This window comes from Jaculus jaculus, chromosome 15, assembly GCF_020740685.1.
Source record: "Jaculus jaculus isolate mJacJac1 chromosome 15, mJacJac1.mat.Y.cur, whole genome shotgun sequence".
Lineage (NCBI taxonomy): Eukaryota > Metazoa > Chordata > Mammalia > Rodentia > Dipodidae > Jaculus > Jaculus jaculus.
Genome location: NC_059116.1, coordinates 24,779,364 through 24,801,146, shown reverse-complemented (window position 1 = coordinate 24,801,146; position 21,783 = coordinate 24,779,364). Strand labels below are relative to the sequence as shown.

General features: G+C 44.6%; 1 protein-coding gene across 1 annotated transcript in view; it reads right to left on the bottom strand.

The window, feature by feature from the left end:
* The window catches only part of Ttc39c (tetratricopeptide repeat domain 39C), a 129,287-nt gene that overhangs the window by 44,482 nt on the left and 63,022 nt on the right, over positions 1–21,783 (bottom strand). The window contains exons 5-6 of the mRNA XM_004654836.2: positions 20,553–20,910; positions 18,185–18,353 (exon numbers count right to left, since the gene is read on the bottom strand). Coding sequence (XP_004654893.2) covers positions 18,185–18,353; positions 20,553–20,910 — 527 coding nt within the window. The remainder of the gene's footprint in view (positions 1–18,184; positions 18,354–20,552; positions 20,911–21,783) is intronic.

Genomic DNA, 21,783 nt, shown 5'->3' with positions numbered 1-21,783 from the left:
CTCTGTGTCGCTTTCAAATAAATAAATAAAAATAAACAAAAAATACTATATAAAAGAAAGGAGTTTGAGTGTTTTCAAAATAAAGAGACAATCATGCTAATGGAGATGGATATGTTTAACCTGATTTGAATATCTAAGAATAGATGCATGTGTCAAAAATATGTCAATGTTAATTTCAATGTTTCAGTTACAAGTAAGTTTAAATTTAAAAAGTCACTGAGCATGGTGGCTCATATGATCCTATAACTTGAGAGGCGGAGGCAGGTGCATTGCCATGGGTTCAAGGCCAACCTGGGCTCCAGAGTAAGTTCCTTCCAGGCCAACCTGAGCTACAGAGTAAGAAGCGAGACCTTGTTTTGAAGGAAAGAAGGCAGGGAGGGACAAAGGGATGGAACAAAGCCATAAAAGAAAAACTAACAAAAAATCCAGGAACAAAATAAAATTTATCAGCCAGGCATGACTGAGGAGTAGGTAAAATTGAATGAAACTATTTCCTAAAATTAAGACACGCTGTCAACATCCAACAGTGGGGGTTCACTATATACTTATCATTATTAGAAAAGTGAGGACCAGACCAGTGGGTAAAGTGCTTATTACGCAAGTATAAGGACCTGTGCTCAGATCCCTAGCACCCATGGGAAAATGTCTGGCATGGTGGCACACACCTATAATCCCAGTGTTGGGGAGGAGGGGATCCCTAGGGCTTGCTGGCTAGCTAGTCTAGCCAAACTGGCAACTTCTAAGTTCAGTGAAAAACACTGTCTCAAAAAAATAAAATAAGGGGCCCAGAGATGGCTTAGCAGTAAGGCACTTGCCTACAAAGCCTAAGGACCCGGATTCAATTCCCCAGTACCCAGGTAAAGCCAGACACACAAAATGGCACATGCATCTAGAGTTTGTTTGTAGTGGCTGGAGGCCCTGGCATGCCCATTCTCTCTCTCTCCTCTCTCTCTCCCTCTCCCTACAAATAAGTAAATAAAATTAGGTGTATAGCAACTGAGGAAGGCAATCAAAATTGACCTCTAGCCTACAGACACCTACCCCCCCACACACATACACACCTGCACAAATAAACATATGGAAATACATTCTCACACTGGCACGCATATGCAAAAAAATAAAATAAGCCAGGTGTGGTGGTGCCCGCCTTTAATCTCAGCACTTGGGAGGGAGAGGTCACCCTGAGAGTACAGAGTGAATTCAAGGTCAGCCTGGGCTGGAGCGTGAACCAACTTTGAAAACCAAAAAAAGGGCTGGAGAGATGGCTTAGCGGTTAAGCACTTGCCTGTGAAGCCTAAGGACCCCGGTTCGAGGCTCGGTTCCCCAGGTCCCACGTTAGCCAGATGCACAAGGGGGCGCATGCATCTGGAGTTCGTTAGCAGCGGCTGGAAGCCCTGGCGCGCCCATTCTCTCTCTCCCTCTATCTGTCTTTCTCTCTGTGTCTGTCGCTCTCAAACAAACAAATAAATAAATAAAAATATGAACATAAAAAACAATGAGAGCTAGAGAGATGACTTAGCAGTTAAGGCACTGGCCTGTGAAGCCTAAGGACCCATGTTTGACTCTCCAGATCCCATGTAAACCAGACCCACAAAGGAGAGGTAAGTGCAAGGTCTCACGTGTCCACTAGGTGGCACAAGTGTCTGGAGCTCAATTTCAGTAGCAGAGGCACTGACACATCAATTCTTTCTCTCAATCTCTACAATAAATAAATAAATAAAAAGCGACTCAGCAGCTGAGAGTGCTTCCCACATAAGCACAAGGGCTTCTCAGGCCAGAGACCACCAAGCTCCACTCTCTAGAGCCCTTATTACTTTAAACGCTGGCTGTGGCCATGCACGTTTTCAACTCCAGTCATGGAGGTTGTAGACTGGAGAATCACTGGGCATCCAACTCCAGGTTGAGGGAGTGACCCTGTCTCAAGTAAATGCACAGAAGGACATTCAATGTTCTCCTCTGGCCTCTGCACATGGCATGTGTGTGCACACGTGTGCACACACACAATGAAAAATGAAAAGGGAAAGTGAGAAACAAGGAAGATGAGCTGGGATCCAAGTGTGGACATTGGAAACAATGACAGAACTGCATTATATATGGAATGCTTGACACTGTTACAGCATGAAATGCTTGTGTCTTATAAAATCTGTATGTTAAAGCCTTAAATCTCAATGTGATGGTTCTAATATTTTCCTGTTGCTGTGACCTAATAAATACATGACAGAAGCAACTTAAGGGAGGAAGGGTTTATTTTGGCTGATAGTTTTTTTTTAATGTTTTGTTTATTATTTTTATTTATTTATTTGAGAGTGACAGACAGAGAAAGAGGCAGGTAGAGAGAGAGAGAGAGAGAGAGAGAGAGAGAGAGAGAGAGAGAGAGAGAGAATGGGCGCTCCAGGGCCTCCAGCCACTGCAGACGAACTCCAGACGCGTGCACCCCTTTGTGCATCTGGCTAACGTGGGTCCTGGGGAGTTGAGCCTTGAATTGGGGTCCTCAGGCTTCACAGGCAGGCGCTTAACCGCTAAGCCATCTCTCCAGCCCTTGGCTGGCAGTTTTACAGGGTACAGTCCGCCAGTGTAGTTGGGGCAGCCCCATCCATAATGGTGGGAGTCTGTGACATGGCTTGTCCACATCTTGGGGACTGAGGATATGCATGGGACCAGAAGCAGGGCTGCTCCCTAAACCCCGAGCTCAGTCCTTACAACCCTTTGCTGTCGTGTCCCAGTGTCCACAAGGTCCCCCAACTTCCCAAAGCAGCAGCAAGCTGAGGCCTGGAGCAAGTGCTCAAACAGATGAGTCTGGGAGGGGCATTTCACATCCAAACCATGACAGTGATCAACATCTCTTACTGTTTCTGTGCTGTTCATCGCTAGCATGGTGGCTGTAAGAGCTACGTCATGTGGTTTTGAGTTGCACTTTTAAAAAAATTTTTGTTTATTCTTATTTATGTGAGAGCAACAGAGAGAGGCAGAGAGAGAGAGAGAGAGAGAGAGAGAATGGGCACACCAGAGCTTCCAGCCACTGCAAACAAACTCCAGATGCATGAGCCCCCTTGTGCATCTGGCTAACGTGGGACCTGGGGAACCGAGCCTCGAACCGGGGTCCATAGGCTTCACAGGCAAGCGCTTAACTGCTAAGCCATCTCTCCAGCCCCGAATTGCACTTTTTTTGCTGTGTGGTATGGGTGCTATGAAGTGTGTGTGTTTGTGTGGGGAGGGTATATGCCCACATAGGAGATTTAATCATAGGTACACAGAGGACGCAGGAGAATGTCAAGTGTCCCTTCCTCTATCATTCATCCACCATGAGCTTCCTTCAGATTAAGTCTGTCTCTGAATGTGGAGCTGTGGTTCTTCCAAGCCCCAGCGAGCCTTGGGTCTCTGCTTCCCACAGAACTGGGGTTACAGACATTCGCAGCCATGCCCAGATGTGTACGTGAGTGCTGAGGAATCAAACTCGGGCCATCTCAGACCCTTACATTTGTGGTGAGTGCTCTTGCCCCCTGAGTCACTTCCCCAGCCCCTGATTTGAATTTTTTTTTAAAATTTTTATTTATTTGAGAGTGACAGACACAGAGAGAAAGACATAGAGGGAGAGAGAGAGAATGAGCGCGCCAGGGCTTCCAGCCTCTGCAAACGAACTCCAGACGCGTGTGCCCCCTTGTGCATCTGGCTAACGTGGGACCTGGGGAACCGAGCCTCGAACCGGGGTCCTTAGGCTTCACAGGCAAGCGCTTAACCGCTAAGCCATCTCTCCAGCCCCTGATTTGAATTTTAAAAGGACTTAGGAGAGTGGTTATCTTCTCACAGCATGATTGGCTATTTGCACACTTCCTTTGGAGAAATGTCTCTTCCGATTGATTTTTTTTGTCCAGGTTTGCATTGCATTGTCAGTTTACTGCTGAACCGTGACAGTTGCTTAACTCTCCTGCATATAAGTCCTTTGCTAGATATGCACTTTCTTCTTTTTTTTAAATTTTGGTTTATTTTTATTTATTTGTTTGAAAGTGACAGAGAGAGAGAAAGAGAGAGTGGGCACGCCAGGGCTCCTAGCCACTGCAAACGAACTCCAGATGCATGCGCTCCCTTGTGTATCTGGCTAACGTGGGTCCTGGGGAATTGAGCCTTGAACCAGGGTCCTTAGGCTTCACAGGCAAGCGCTTAACCGCTAGGCCATCTCTCCAGCCCAGATATGCACTTTCTAAAGCCCGCTTCCATTCGGAGCTGTCTTTTCAATTTCTCAGTGCTGCTGCACTTGAGTTGCATTTGGACGTAGCTCGGTCTCCCTAGGTTTTCTTTTTGTCTCTGTGCTTTTGATGCCGTGTGTGTAAACCGCTGCCTAACCTGAGTCGGATGGTTTCAGATTTCACTTCTAGGGCTAGGAGTTACTTTGAGTTAACTTTTATGCATGGTGTCAGATAAAGGTATGTCACAAAGAATGTCACTGGTGACATTTCTCTGCATGTGAATATTTATTTGTTCCAACACCATTTGTTGAAAAGACTAGTTAGGGCTCATTGACCTGTCTTAGAGCCTTTGTCAAAAGTCAATTGTCCATAAATGTGTGTGTGTGTTTTTTTTAAACTGTCATCAATCTATGTTTCTTCTTACGCCAGCAGCAGCCTGTCTTGATTACTTTGCAGTAAGCTTTGCAACTCTGCTCTTCTTCAAGACTCCTTTGGCTATTCTGGGTCCCTTGAGAGCAGGATCAGCTTGTCAGGTTCTGCCACTTTCTGTGTCTTTGCTTTTACAGGGCTGGGGTTGAACGAGTGATCTACCATTAAGCCATATTCTCAACCCCTAAGCAATAGAAATTTTGATAGATATTCATTGAGTTTTTAAAAATATTTTATTATTTATTTATTTATTTGAGAGAGAGAGAGAGAGAGATACAGAAATAGGTAGGGAAAGAGAGAGACAGAGAGATACAGAGAGAGAATGGGTGTGCCTTGTGCATCTGGCTTACATGGGTTCTGGGGAATTGAACCCAGGTCCTTTGGCTTTGCAGGCTAATGCCTTAACTGCTAAGCCATCTCTCCAGCCCCGAGGTTTTTTTTTTTTTTTTTTTAAATTTGTGTGCATTTGTGTCTATGTGTGTGTGTGCCTGCATGCATGTATGCGGGCATGCGCATGCCATCGTGTATGTGTGAAGGGCAGAGAACAACCTCGGGGTTTCGGTCCTTTCCTTCCACTTTGTTCATGATGGGGTCTCTCTTGCTGTTGTTTTGCCATTGGGAAGGCAAGGGTAGCTGGCCAGAGAGCTTTGGGATCCTCCTTGACTCTGCCTCCCATTGTTATAGGCACATTGGGATTACACATGGGTTAGCCACTTTGTATTTATGCACAGGCTGAGCATCCAAATTCTGGCTGGCAGACTTGCAGGCAGAGCCGTTAGCCGCTGAGCTGCCTCCCCAGCCTTGCAGAGGCACCTCCAGCTCCGTGGGACAAGTACTGCCTTCTCAAAAGCCATTGAATTTTCTAAATTTTGTTTATTTTTATTTATTTATTTGAGAGTGACGGAGAGAGAGAGAGAGGAACAGAGAGAGAGGGAGAGAGAGAGAGAGAGGAGAGTGGGCGCACCAGGGCCTCTAGCCACTGCAAACGAACTCCAGACGTGTGCGCTTCCTTGTGCATCTGGCTAACGTGGGTCCTGGGGAACCGAGCCTTGAACCAGGGTCCTCAGGCTTCACAGGCAAGCGCTTAACCACTAAGCCATCTCTCTAGCCCTTTTGGTACTATTTTAAAAACTGTCTTCAAACTGCTATACACTGTGTTGTTACAAACATATAAAGAAGCATAAATAAAACTAAGTGTCAGAAAGTGGATGCAAGTACGATGCCCCCAAAATAGTGAGTGGTCTGCAATTTCTTAAAGGACATATCTCAGCAATGTGAACCATATGTGTGAAAACTTTGTTTTGAAATGGTTTCCACCAAATAGCTAAAGAAAATGAACTGCCGCCAGTTTAACTTGATACTTATTTTGCTTTTGATATGATTATAATGGGTGTAAGATGATTAAAAAAACACAAATACGGGGCTAGAGGGATGGCTCAGTGGTTAAGGCGCTTGCCTGCAAAGCCAAAGGACTCAGGCTCAATTCTCCAGGACCCACATAAGCCAGATGTACAAGTTGGCACATGTGTCTGGAGCTTGTTTGCAGCTGTTGAAGGCCCTGGTGTGCCCATTCCTTCTCTCTCTCTCTGCCTCTTTCTTTCTTTCTTTCTTAAATAAATAAATAAAACACACGTACATGTTATGTTGTGCATATGACATAGCTATATAATCCTTAGCGATTGAAGGCTTGTGCTTGCAAGACAAATGGATCAAGGATCTTCAATAAAAATATTACAAAAGGGCTGGAGAGATGGCTTAGCGGTTAAGCGCTTGCCTGTGAAGCCTAAGGACCTGGGTTTGAGGCTCGGTTCCCCAGGTCCCACGTTAGCCAGATGCACAAGGGGGCGCATGCGTCTGGAGTTCGTTTGCAGAGGCTGGAAGCCCTGGCGTGCCCATTCTCTCTCTCTCCCTCTATCTGTCTTTCTCTCTGTGTCTGTCGCTCTCAAATAAATAAATAAAAGTTAAAAAAAAATAGTGAGTGGTTACACTCTGGGCTCCAATTTTGTGAGTATAATCTCTACTTAACAAGAACTATATAGGATCAGGAAAAAAAGGCAATGCAGGAAGTGAAATGATTCCCAGAAGTTCTGTTAATTGAAGTCTTCTCTTCCTCCATCCTATGTGGGTCTCTTAATTACTTTAGGGAATAAAAGAAAATATGCTCTTTGATTCTAATAATGATAGATCTGGAGTTATAATCCAAAGAAACTCAAGGGGGAAAAAAAAACTACATGAAGATATTTATTGCAGTACTTATGATCACAGTTACTTTAGAAGCCAACAACAGTCAAAATCCCAGCGATAATTTCCCAGCAGGAGGAAATATCAAATGACTGGCACGGTGGAGGTAAAAATAGTTGCTCTGTATGCCAACCATTACGTGAGCTATGTGAATGCATGTCAACATCAGACTTGTACACACTAGGCAGAAAGTCTCAGGCATGCATACTCAAAGCGACAAAATAATTTGAAGTAAAGTAACAGAATATAAGCATCAACAGGTTGTTATTTTTGCAAAGTTGCTATGTGTGGGGCTGGAGAGATGGCTTAGTGGTTAAGGCACTTGCCTGCAAAGCCTAAGAACCCATGTTCTACTCTTCAGATCCCACATACACCAGGTGCACAAGGTGATGCAGACACACGAGGTCATGCATGCGCACAAGGTGACACATGCTTCTGGAGTTCTAATATAGTGGCTAGAGGCCCTGGTGTGCCAATTCTTTCTCTCTCTCTCTCATAGAAACAAAGAAAGGCCAGTTTTTCTTTCTTTGTTGGGCTTGCCTCAAAAAAAAAAAAATACTATGTGTGTTGGGCTGGAGAGATGGCTTAGTGGTTAGGCACTTGCCTTTGAAGCCTAAAGAAACAGGTTCGATTCCCCAGTGCCCATGTAAACCAGATACACATGGCAGTGCATTAGCCGGGAGTTTGTTTGCAGTGGTTAGAAGCCCTGACATGCCCATTCTGTCTCTATATTTGCCACTTTGTCTCTCAAACAAATAAATAAAAATAAAATGTTAAAAAAAAATGCTAGCCGGGGGTGGTGGCGCAAGCCTTTAATCCCAGCACTTGGGAGGCAGAGGTAGGAGGATCGCCGTGAGTTCAAGGCCACCCTGAGACTACAGAGGGAATTCCAGGTCAGCCTGAGCTAGAGTGAGACCCTACCTTGAAAAACCAAAAAAAAAAGCTATGCGTGTGTGTTAAAGGAGAGGATCAGCTTGCCACCTGTGGCGTGCAAAAGGGCTTCCATGGTAACAGATTGCGTCCAACTCAGCACTAATGCTTTCAGCAGCGCTGTGTTCCAGGGCATCTCGCCATGGACTATGCACTTGACCCCCATCCTTGGGGCTCCGGTGGAGGGAGAGGAGGGGAAGTTCATCCTCTTCGGAACACTTAGGAGGAGGCTTAGAGGTGAAAATCAATGTTAGTTTTCTACTTGCTTTTCAACACTGCGACCTGACCAGATGGAGCGCAAAGAATCGCAAATGTGTCTATTTGGCTTATTAGCAAATCGGGGCTGCTATTAGCCTCTCATTCCACCGGACATTCGCTAAGACACATGGTTCGGAGTCATCCCATAGGAGCGCGAGGATAAATGCATCCTCCATCTCCCCTCCAAGCCGCTGAAATCAGTCTCTCATTTTGTGCACTTCTATGAATAAACAGCCACCCTGGGCTTTTTTTTTTTTCTTTTATTGCCTAAGGTAATTAACAGAACCGCGTAGGATGGAGGAAGACTCCAATTAACAGAACTTAGGGAATTATTTCACTTCCTGCATTGCCATTTTCCTGATCCTATAAATAACAAGATGACATCATGCTGACAAGACGTGCTGATCGAGGCAGGTCGCCCTTCAATAGAACAGGGTAATGCCACGGCCAGATGGTACTGACGATGACAGCGTGCCAGCCCTCAGCGTGCGGCCCTTCTGCCCGGCTCACTGCGCCCATGGCCCCCACTGGCCCTCTCTCCTCTCTCTGACACATCAGGGGATCAACACCCACTTTTCTATCCCTGCCACAAACATGAATGGATGGGCTAAAGGGCACCACAGACCTCCCACTGAGTTGGTAGGCACCAGTGACAAAGTGCAATTTGATTTCAAGGAAAGCATGCCATTGAAGCACTAAGGCCAGCCTTTTGGGGGTCTCTTTCCCCAGTGGACAACACTGGACAGAAGTACCAGAGACAGTGCAGGGCATGGGGGGGGGTTGGGGTACATGAAGGAAGCCCTCTGTGACCAGCTTCACGGGGACCAGATGAGGAAGGAAATGTAGCATAAAGAAAAGGTTAGCCATCAAAGGAGTTCCCTACAGACTCTGTTTGGAGGTTTGTGGGGGGTTAGGGAGGATGTCCTTCACTGTGCCTCACTCAGCAGGAAGGGCCCAGGCAAAACACATCGATTCTTTCCAGAAAACCAACCAACAAGGTAGCTTTCAATAAGAAGGCAATTGTATAGTGAAGGTTCCAGAAGCAGAGCCTAATTTTAAACTGACAGAAATCACCAACTTTTCTGAAAGAGGAGCTGAGCCTCAATTCCTGACAGTATGAAGCACCTCTATATTCGGGGTTCACTGAGAACTAAGGGCTATCAGAAGGCACGGATGGATGTGCCTTTTCTATGTATGTCCGTGTGTACGTGTGTGTGTGACACACCCAGGTGCGCTGCACACACACACACCCTTCATAAAAGACAAAGTCCATTGCAACTTCTTCAAAACTTGTGTCTTAGCTGGGCGTGGTGGTGCACGCCTTTAATTTCAGCCCTGGGGAGGCAGACGTAGAAGGATTTCTGGGAGTTCGAGGCCACCCTGAGACTACACGGTGAATTCCAGGTCAGCCTAGGTTGGAGCAAGACCCTATCCCAAACAGCTAAAAATAAACACCCCCCAACCTCCCCCCCCACAAATAACTTACATTCTGTCCTGTAAGCTAGCACTACACATGTTTAAAAATCACAGTGAAGGGACTCCCCAGGTATAGCTTGAGGGGTGAAGGCTCTCCCATTGATTCATTGTGGGTCTCCCAGCCACAAGTGCAGAGCTTCCTTTAGATGTATTGATGTCTCACATTTATTTAGCTTGTCTCCTGACTGTCACATCTTCGAAACACAAGTGTGACTCTAAAGAAGTGAAACTTAGCTGGGCATGGTGGCGCACACCTTTAATCCCAGTATTCGGGAGGCAGAGGTAGGAGGATCACTGTGAGTTCAAGGCCATCCTGAGACTACATAGTGAATTCCACGTCAGCCTGGGCTACAGTGAGACCCTACTTCAAAAAAAAAAAAGCAACAATAACAACAAGAAAAAGAAGTGGGGCTGGAGAGATGGCTTAGCAGTTAAGCGCTTGCCTGTGAAGCCTAAGGACCCCAGTTCAAGGCTCGGTTCCCCAGGACCCACGTTAGCCAGATGCACAAGGGGGAGCACGAGTCTGGAGTTTGTTTGCAGTGGCTGGAGGCCCTGGCATGCCCATTCTCTCTCTCTCTCTCTCTAACACTTTGTCTGTCTCTCTCAAATAAATAAACAAAAATTAAAAAAAAAAAAAAGAAAAAGAAGTGAAACGGTTGAGTCAGCACACCAGAATTTAAACACAGTGACCCCTCTGTATCCATGGTTTCTGCACCTGGGGAGGGTCCACCCTCTTGCAGGTTCAGCCAAATACAGACTGAATATATATACATCTGCCTGACAGTGTGATGTACATGAATGTTTGTTCATACACATGTTGGCTTACACACATTCTTTTTTGTTTTTATAAGATTTTTTAAAGCTTTATTTTATTTATTTATTTGAGAGAGAGAGAAAGAGGGAGAGAGAGGCAGACAGAGAATGGGCGCACAGGGCCTCCAGCCACTGCAAATGAACTCCAGACGCGTGCAGCCCCTTGTGCATCTGGCTTACGTGGGTGTTGGGGAATCAAACTGAGGCCCTTTGGCTTTGCAGGCAAACGCCTTAACCACTAAGCCATCCCTCCAGCCCCTTACGCACATTCTCGTGGAAGCCAAAGGTGGAGGTTGGGTGTCTCCTATCTCTCTCCACCTTATTCCTCTAGACAGGGTCTCTCTCACTTCGACTCAAGCAGCAAGTTAACAAGCCAACCAGCCTGCCCTGCAAATCCTATGTCTTTGCCTCTCAAGTGCTGGGATCACAGGCAGCCACCATGCCCACCTAGTATGTATGTGGGTGCTGGGGGCCTGAACATGGGTCCTCACACTTGTGTGGTAAACACTTTACTCACTGAGCCTTCCGCCCAGCACCAAACAATTTATTTATTTTTTTAATTGCACCTTACAGACATTTTCCCTTCAAGAATACGGAAAAACAACTATTCAGATAGCGCTTGTGTTGTGTTAGACAGACTTTAATCTGGAGCTTAAAGCATACAGGAGAATGCATAAAGCATAGACAGGTCACATGTGAAGCCTATGTCATTTTATAGATAGGGCTTAAGCATCCATAGACTTTTGGTATCTACAGGGATCTGGAAATAGAACTCCCATGGATCCTGCAGAACGTTGTATCTAATCCAGGACCCTCCGTAAGGCTATCTTCTTTTTAGAAAATATTTTTATTTTTACTTATTTATTTATTTGAGAGAGAAACAGAGATAGAGCATGGGTGCACCAGGGTCTCCAGCCACTACAAACGACTTCCAGAGGCATGTGCCACCTTGTGCATTTGGCTTATGTGGGTCCTGGTTAATCCAACCTGGGGCCTTTGGCTTTGTAGGCAAGTGACTTACCTACTAAATCACGTCTCCAGCCCAAAGGCACCTCCTTAATCCCGATGGGGAGGCATCTTTGCATCTTCTTTGGAACAGGCTTCAGAAATAGATCTCCATGTCCCACAAGGAAAAAAATATTATCCCTGATAAAAGCTAACAAATGGTAACACTCACAGTGACCAACAGATTTGCCGTCAACAGACCCCTCTTAGTTCTTTAACAAGTACACAAGGTAGGCCAGTCCTGCGCAAGGCCCAAACACCACCTTTGAAACGCTAAACACAAATGCGGGCTCAGCAAACAGTTTCAAATCAAGAGCCCTTGAAATGTTTGCGCAATAGCTTCTTTCTTAAGGCATGTTCACTAACTTCACATATAACCTTTTTCATCCACTTGAATAGTTGAACAGTTATTTAGAGGTGGACAGACTAATGTAAAAAGTAGTTACATGTGTGTGTGTGTGTGTGTGTGTGTGTTTCTATAGTCTATATTGTTTAAAGAACAAAGAAAATCAGAGAGAAGCAGTTTATTAAAATGTAGACTTGTCTCTAATACTTTAAAAATAATCAAGAAAAAATACTCAAGAATTACTTGTTTTATTTATTTATTTATTTATCTTTACTTTAGAGAAAGAGAGAGAGGAAGAGAGAGAGAGAGAATTGGTGCACCAGGGCCTCAGCCACTACAGTTGAACTCCAGACACTTGCGCCACCTAGTGGGCATGCACAAACTTGCGCTTGCCTCACCTTTCTGTGTCTGGCTGACATGGGATCTGCAGAGTTGAACATGGGTCCTTAGGCTTCACAGGCAAGTGCCTTAACTGCTAAGCCACCTCTCTAGCACAATTATTTGTATCTTAATAGGCAACACTAACACTAATATAACTGGATGAAGCTAATGGAAAATACAAGAATTCAAAACTGTCTCCACCAATTCTTGTTTTAATATTAAGATTACCAGGCTGGAGAGATGGTTTAGTGGTTAAGGCATTTGCCTGGGAAACCCAGGTTTGATTCCACAAAACCCACAGATGCACATGGTGGTGCATGCATCTGGAGTTCATTTGTAGTGGCTAGAGGCCCTGGAATGCCCATTCTATCTCTCTCTCTCTTTCTCTCTAATAAATAAATGAAAATAAAAGAATTTTTTGGGTTTTTTTTTTGAGGTAGGGTCTCACTCTAGCCCAGGCTGACCTGGAATTCACTATGAAGTCTCAGGGTGGCCTCGAACTCATGGCAATCCTCCTACCTCTGCCTCCCAAGTGCTGGGATTAAAGGCATGTGCCACCATGCCCGGCTAAAATAAAATATTTTTAAAAATTAAGATTTCGTTCCTGGTGGCTGGGCTGGAGAGATGGCTTAGTGGTTAAGCTGCTTGCCTGAGAAGCCTAAGGATCCAGGTTCTATTCTCCAGGTCCCATGTAAGCCAGATGCACATGGTGGCACACGTATCTGGAGCTCATTTGCAGTGCTAGAGGCCTTGGGGTGCCCTTTTCTCCCTCTCTTTCTCTCTCTGATAAATAAATAAAAACAATTTTTTTTAATTAAGATTACCATATAATCCATGGGTCAACTTCCTCATATTTGTTTGCATTCTAGAAATTCAGAGAAAAAGAAATACCTCTATAGCTCATGTTGCTACAGCTATAATCCTTTTCCAAACAACCATAAATCCTAGCTTCATGGCCAGCCCTCAACCCCAAAATAAATTCTCTCTCCCAGAAAGAAATAGAAAATTTGATACTGTATGGGTAAGTCATACTGTGACTGCGTGTCAGTCAGACCATGCCCTTATGTGACAGCATCAGTGTGACTTCTGAAGTAGGTAAGAGCACTTGCCGTGTAAGCATGAGAGCCTGAGCTGAACTGAGTTCCATGTCCAGCCCCCAAGTAAAAAGCTGGGCGTGGTCCCAGGAACCTGTACGCCCAGTCCTGGGGTGGGAGCAGAGAGCAGAGACTCACTGAGGCTCCCTAGTCAGCTGGCTTGGCAGACCAAATGCAGTACTGGGTTCAGTGAGAAACTCTGTCTCCAGGAGGAAGGACAGAAGAGGGCACTCAACCGTTTGCCTCTGGCCTCCACATGGGGGTACAGGGCACCAACACCTGCACACACATGCACGTACAACACAAACACACACTATCCATGTGCATACGCTATACAAATACACACACCACATATGCATACACTATATAAACACACACCATACACGTGTATATGCTATATAAAGACCAATACCGTACATGTGTAAACACTACACAAACAGACCCATCACACACATACGCTACACAAACACACACACACACACACCACACATGTATGCACTATACAAACACACACCACACACATGGATACACTACACAAGCACACTCATCACACCCATGCAAAGAAGAACATTCCAGTTGAGATTTTGGATTTCTAGATTAAAGCTACTCAAAAAAAAAAAAAAAAGCTTGCTCTCTAAGAAAGTGAAATCTCAGAAACCACTCACCCCGTACCCAGCTTCCGCTGCAGAAAATGTCCCTGGAAGTGAGAAGGCTTAGTCAAAGTACAATTTCCTTGTATAGCCTTTTTTTTTCCTACACAGAATCAAGGGAATAGAGAAACTTTCATAGTGTGAACATTTGCTCCTGCAAGTAGAGGCGAGGCCTCAAGCTTGAAAGAAAATAACCTTAACAAATAGCCCTGGACTGTACAAGGCACAGGTCAGAACTGCATTTTTTACAGCAAGAGAGGATAGATGAAATACAAGGCTCACAAGCTTGAGCTGAATACAAAGAAAAAGGTTATTATTTTTTTCTTTGTGTGTGTGTGAAATATGTGGTATATGTACAGATGTGTGTACCCATGCATATGTGAAAAAGATGTTGCATGCCTCCTCTATTGCTCTGCTGCCTTATTTCCCTGAGATAGAGTCTTTTGTGGAATCTAGAACTCCCTTTTTGGCCAGACCAGCTGGCCAGTCTATCCAGCTATCTGCCCTCCCGGCCTCCTCAGCACTGAGGTTACAGGCATTTGTGGCCATCCTGGGCTTAAAAAAAATATATATTATTTAGTTATGAGAGAGAGAGAGATTGAGAGAATGGGCACACCAGGGTCTCTAGCCACTGCAAACGAACTCCAGATACATGTACCATCATGTGCATCTGGCTTACGTGGGATCTGTAGAATTGAACCTGGATCCGTAGGCTTCTCAGGCAAGCGCCTTAACTGCTAAGCCATCTCTGCAGCCCTCCTGGGCTTTTTTTTTAAACACAGTAACTGAGGTTCAAAATCAGGCCCTCATGCATGTGATGCAAGCACTCTGAGCTGTTCTGCCATCTTCCCAGCCCCAAGAGCAACAGCTTTAAGATAAGGAAGCAGGCTGCAGAGATGGCTTAGCAGTTAGGGCGCTTGCCTGCAAAGCCTAAGGACCCATGTTCGACTCTCCAGATCCCACTCAAAGGTGAGGCAAGTGCAAGGTCACACATGCCCACTAGGTGGCGCAAGCATCTGGCGTTCAATTGCAGTGGCTGAGGCCCTGGCATGCCAATTCTCTCTCTCTCCTCTCTTTCGCTGTCTCTAAAATAAAAAAAAAGGGGGGGGGGAATGAGAAATAACAGGGACATGGGTTTAAACAACCATGCCCTATGGAGCATTTGGTTCCTTGCTTTAACTGTAAGCTATTACTATAATCTCAACGGCGGGTATGGTGTTGCACATGTGTAATGCACCCCCATTCCAGAGCTGCTATGAGTTCAAAGCTAGCCCGACTTAATTACAAAGACCCTATAAAAATCTCTAATATTCGCCTTCACATACACATAAAAATCCAGGGCTTACAGAATTCAATTTATAGGGTGAGAGGGACTATAGGTCATGGATGAGGCATTTGCCTATCAGTCCTAAGTTTTACCTAAGCACTATTAGAAAACAAAAAAACAAATAAGCAAACAAACAAAAAGAGCACTGTGATAGTAGCAGATTCAAACAAAATTTCAAAGCCTGATCTCTTTGACACGGGGAGGATTAAGTCTTTGGACTTAAGAGACTACTTCAGGAAGGAAGAAAATGACTGGAAATGTCGTGAATACTACAGCACACCCCTGCCCCCAGGAACTCTCCCCCACCAAAGAAAGAAACCACGAGAGAGAGAAAATCCATTCCCATGCCCAACGTACCCATGGGATTGGTTGGGACTGACTTTTGATAGAATGCATCTTTAAGCAGAGGACATATGATGATAAAACTTCAAACTAGGTGTTGGGGAGATTAACCCGTGGGTAGAGTTTGGACCTCCACCACCATGCAAAACCTGGACATGGTGGTACTGGGGACACAGAGATAGGAGGATCCCCAGGGCCTAATGGCTAGCTTGTCTAGCCAAATCTATGAGCTCCAGATTCAGTGAGAGACCCTGTCTCAAAAATAATCATAATAGGGCTGGAGAGATGGCTTAGTGGTTAGGCGCTTGCCTGTGAAGCCTAAGGACCCCGGTTCAAGGCTTTGTTCCCCAGGTCCCACGTTAGCCAGATGCACAAGGGGGCGCATGCGTCTGGAGTTCGTTTGCAGAGGCTGGAAGCCCTGGCGCGCCCATTCTCTCTCTCTCCCTCTATCTGTCTTTCTCTCTGTGTCTGTCGCTCTCAAATAAATAAATAAAAAATTTAGAATAATAATAATAATAAAAATAATCATAATAATAATGTGGAGAGAGACTGAGGAAAATGCTTAATGTCAATCTCTGGCCTCCACATGCATGCACATACATGTCTGTGCACACCCAACCACACAATGCACTTTCAGGCATAAAATGTGCATGTGAACACACATACACATATGTACACACACACAGACAATGTTGTAGCTACCTTCACAATGCTGGGACAAAACACCAGACCCAAAGCAGCTGACGGGAGGAAAGGGTTTATTTTAGCCTCTAGTCTCGAGGGGAAGCTTCATGACGGCAGGGAAAGTGATGGCGGAGTACAAGCTGGACATCACCCACTGTTAGAAGGTAGAAAAGAGCAGCAAGGAAATAAGCCAAGCTAGCCCTGGCAAGGTGAGGGTTAATAAGCCTCAAAGTACACTCCCAAGGACATACTTCCTCAGCCAGACTCCACTAAACTGCCACCAGCTGGGGACCAAACACAAGATCCATAAATTTATGGGGGGACATCTGATTCAAACCACCACACAAACATACACATTCCAAAAAAAAAAAAAAATCTTCTGGGCTGGAGAGATGGCTTAGCAGTTAAGGCACTTGCCTGAAAAGCCAAAGGACCCAGGTTCGATGCCCTAGGACTCACATAAGCCAGATGCACAAGGTGGCGCATGCTTCTGGAGTTTGTTTGCTGCAACTGAAGGCCTTGGTGCACCCATTCTCTCTCTACATATATGTCTCACTCTCAAATAAATTAATAATTAATTTTTAAAAAATCTTCTGGGCTGGAGAGATGGCTTAGCAGTTAAAGCACTTGTCTGCAAAGCCAAAGGACCCAGGTTGGATGACTCTGGACCCACATGAGCCAGATGCACACGGTAGCACATGTGTCTGGAGTTCGTTTGCAGCAGCTAGAGGCCCTGGTCCACTCATTCTCTCTCTCAAATAAATAAATAAATAATTTAAAAATCTTCAATTGGCAACGATCAGTAAGAAAATGGGGGGCTCTTGCAGTCTAACAACCACCTTCTTTGGCTATATGAGGAATCTCTTTCCATCTTCTCACAAGCCCTCGCAAATGAGAAATAGGACTGTTCACAGGACAGGGTACAATCTGGACTTAGAAGGGGGTTACAGCCTGGATTCATGTGCTGGACAAGCTTGGGAAGTTACTTAACAACCCTCTTGATCTCTGGGTTGTTTTTCTTTTGCTTTTCTGTCATCTGCAGATGATAGTTTATATCCATGCACAGGCTTGCTGGAAGAAATGATGAAAGCATGTGTGTGTGTGTGTGCGTGTGTGTGTGTGTGTAGCACATGGCACATGCTTAGCCAAACTGAGCAGATGAACAAATGTAGAAAGTGACTGCCATTTTATGTCCTGGCACTTAAGGTAGTAGCTTTTTTTTTTTTTTTTTTTGGTTTTCAAGGTAGGGTCTCACTCTGGTCCAGGCTGACCTGGAATTCACTCTGTAGTCTCAGGGTGGCCTCGAACTCACGGCGATCCTCCTACCTCTGCCTCCCAAGTGCTGGGATTAAAGGCATGTGCCACCACGCCCGGCTTAAGGTAGTAACTTTTATCTAAATCAATTGTTAGCTAAGATCAAACTTCAGTAATAGATTTTCATTACTCACTCAGAGAAGGGGAAATTATGTTTTGTGTTCTTTCACCTAAGAGTTACAATCATGCTCTTGAGCTTCAGCTAAATCAACCACTCTCATTACCAACAACGACTCTTGCCCTGGCTTCGCCCACATCCCCTGAGCAGAAGGTAACTGACTAATAATAGCCTTCATTCCTGCAATGATGCAGTGAAAGGCAGAAGGACACAGTGTTTCTGGGCCTGAGCATTTTGCTTATCGAGAGCAGCTCCCCCCCAACAAGACAAAAATCACAGATCTGATCAACAAAAGGCTTTGAGTTGACAAACGCGCTGGAGAGATGGCTTAGCGGTTAAGGCACTTGCCTGCGAAGCCTAAGGCCCCATGTTTGACTCTCCAGGTCCCACATAAACCGGGCGCACGAGGAGATGCAAGCATGCAAGGTTGCACATGCCCAGTAAGTGGCGCAGGTGTCTGGAGTTCGATTTCAGTGATTGGAGGCCCTGCTGTATCAATTCTCTCTCTTACTCTCACTTTCTCTCTCTCATAAAGTAAATAAACACATTTAAAAAAATTTTTTTTAATAAGCTGATGTGGAAGATGCCATACCTCTAAGCGCTGGATCCGCCCCTTGAAAAACATGAACAGAGAAGAGTTTGGGTAAGTGGCTTCTTTTTTCAGGAGAATTTCCTTGGCTTCATCCAGGCCTGCTCTGCTGTCAAAGCCATCCAAGGCAAAGAACGGGCGGACCACCGTGTGGTACCAGAGGAGAGCCAATCTGTGGGGGAAGAGAGACTTTTTTTTTACAAAGGACTCCTCTGAGATTGTTTCGACTTCCCAAAACTATCAGTATGTGCTCCTCCAATGCACACTCTTTCCAGCAACAGAAACTTGCTATGTAATTTCAAAGAAGTCAAACCCGAGCATGTTTCCCATGATAATTTCATCACTATTTGGAAACTTGCTACTTTAGCATAAAGTTAAATCAACCCCCTCACTTCCAAAGATGAGAAGTCAATAATACAACAGATGCACTTAGCTTTGCTCAAGCTTCTAGATTCATCGCTGCAGACGGGACTAGTAACAAGTCTCTGAAAGGTACACCTCTGTTATCATTGTGCAAATATCATGGTGCAAACTGGGGACAGAAGCCAGTCACCACAGGCATATTATTCTCTTGTAATAAAGGCTTTACATCTTGCAAAAAGAAAAAATACAGCTTTCTTTTGTGTTCATAAAACTCAAGGTATATGCCCCAGAATCCAAATTTAAATTCAGAATCCATAGTCAGAAATTATATATTAGAGATAAAATTAACAATTAAAAATAGAGCCAGGCATGGTGGCACATGCCTTTAATCCCAGCACCTTGGAGGCAGAGGCAGGAGGATTGCCATGAGTTTGAGGCCACACTGACACTACATAGTGAATTCCTGGTCAGCCTGGGCTAGAGTGAGACCTTACCTCAAACAATATTTTTAAAAATTAAAATTGAGCCGGCTGTGGTGGTGCACACCTTTAATCCCAGTACTTGGGAGGCAGAGGTAGGAGGATCACTGCGAGTTTGAGGCCACCCTGAGGCTACATAGTGACTTCCAGGTCAGCCAGGGCTAGAGTGAGACGCTACTTCAAAAAACAAAACAAAACAAAACAAAAAAATTAAAATTGAGTAAATAAAAATAAAAGGCAGATCAGGGGCCTTTAAGATGCTCAGAAACAAATAACTTACTTAAAGTTACTCCATTTCCAAGTTATTAAATAAAAGTATCGTGTTCAACTAGGTACATGGAACAGAGTCATTGGGATTGATCTCAGTGAGTAGACAAAAAAGTTTAGCGACCACATCAAATATGTTAAGGTAGTGTACTGATAAATTCAAGTTCTTATAGAGCCCTTACTGATTTTCATTAGCAATTTGACTCATCCCTTTCTCAGAGATAAGTACAACGTAATACTAACTTAATGAGTGTGGGTAGCTCATATATTTTTCAAAGTAAAAATTCATGATTTTTTTTTATATAACTACCAACTAGGTGAGAATTAACACCCTAACTCTTCAATGGTGATGTTTATAGTTCTATATATGACTAAGGTCTTATTTGATACCAGTGTCTCCCAGGAAACATTTGACAACGGATGTCATGTCAGACAAAAGAACACCGGGGAATCTGGTAAAAGGTTCCAAATTGCAGGGCTGGAGAGATGGCATAGAGGTTAAGACACTTGCCTGCAAAGCCTACAGACCCAGGTTCGACTCCCTAGTACTCATGTAAGCCAGATCCACAAAGTGGCACATGTGTCTGGAGTTCGTTTATAGTGGTTAGAGGCCCTGGCATGCCCATTCTCTCCTTCTCCCTTTCTCTGTTCCTCTTTCTCTCTCCCAAATACATTAATAAAACTATTTGAAAGAGTTCAAATTGCAAATGCTAGATATTTTCCATGTTGAATTTAAGAAATCACATCATTTTTAACTGAGTTTTGGACTCAATATAGTGGACAAGCACAAAATACACAAACCATGTATCTGAGCGAACAATTGGAACCATCATGGAAAATTACCCAACATCAGGATTCTTTATAAGAACAAAAACTCCAGAGCCACAAAAAAAAAAAAAAAAAAGTCTCATCAAATCATTATCTCCTAAGTCCAGAAAATCAGAAGTGTCCGTCTCAGTGACTGTGGCCCAAGTCACAAAATGTACTTACAAAATCACTGGAGGGTGAATGACAGATCAAATCGCCATTTACAATATAGGACTCAGGGACACTTAAAGGAACATTGCCTCCCTCGTTCTGTGACTGTGGTCAGCTTATGACTCCCTCCACCAGGGCAGGACACACGCTTGGCGTCAAGGCACAGCCAGCGTGTCGACCAACAGAGAGCATGTTTAGTGACGTTTCCTTTAACGTTTTCCACCGTTGTTTACTTACTTTCAACACTACATTATCTACCAAAGCATTGCAATATAGCTACTCACGTAGCTAAAGGGGCCTTCATGTCCTTACTTTCGCTTGCATACGTCAGTGAAGAAAGGCCCTGTAGACGGTCTCCAGGAAACCCCAGCAAGTTGATGATTTTGAGCAGGTTTGGGGGCACCATGGATATGCAAAGGTGAAAAAGGCCATATCCAAAGCTAACAGCACCTTTCAGTCTATTTAGGGACTCCTCAGTCACCCCTTCAGCCACAATGTGGTTATCATTTGCAGTGTCCGAAGTCAAGGGCTCTTCGGTGGTTAGCCTCTTCTGGTAGAGCTCCTGCATGGCGTTGATGTCCACATAGCACTTGTTGTAAATCTTCCAGGCTTTCCTAAGGATCCACCCACCTTTTATGTATGCTGTGGAGAGAAGGGGAGAGAAGCCTTGAAAAACAAGCCCTTGAGATAATGTTTGTGTTAGTATAATAAAAAAGCGGAAAGGAAGTGGAAAGTCAAGCGAGTGTGTAAAAACCATTAAGATTACGACTTATCATAGCACCTTAAATAAGCATGGTGCTCATTTCAATTTCTTATTGATTTATGGTCTAGGTCCCTTCACTGCACACTGTGTGGGCACTTTAAGAGCCACATGGAGCCGGGTGTGGTGGCACACGCCTTTAATCCCAGCACTCAGGAGGCAGAGGTAGGAGGATTGCTGGGAGTTCGAGGCCACCCTGAGAATTCAGAGTGAATTCCAGGTCAGCCTGGGCTAGAGTGAGACCCTACCTTGAAAATCCAACAACAAAAACAAAAAGAGCCACATAGGGTGTTATTTATTTGTCGTTCATTGGTATCAAGCTCTACAGTGCAAAGGAAAGAAGGAGAGTGGTACAGAGGGAATAAAGGGAGGGAGGGGATATTTGTAAACAAAATTTATTTCAGTTCTTTTAAAATTTTTATTTATTTATTTGAGAGCAAGAGAGAGAATGAATGAATGGGCGCACCAGGGCCTCCAGCCATTGCAAACAAACTCCAGACGCGTGTACCACCTTGTGCATCTGGCTTACATGGGTCCTGGGGAATCGAACTTGGGTCCTTTGGCTTTGTAGGCAAGCGCCTACATCCCTCCATCCCTATTTCAGGTCTTTTATGAAGGCCTCCACACTTCTCTTTATTACTGTGGTGCCTCCTGACAGAACGTCTTTACACCCATGTACAAATTTGTCTCTCTTATATTTTTATTCAAGAGAAAGTTCTTAGTCTAGTTTTCTGCAAACTTCATACCCAAGCACC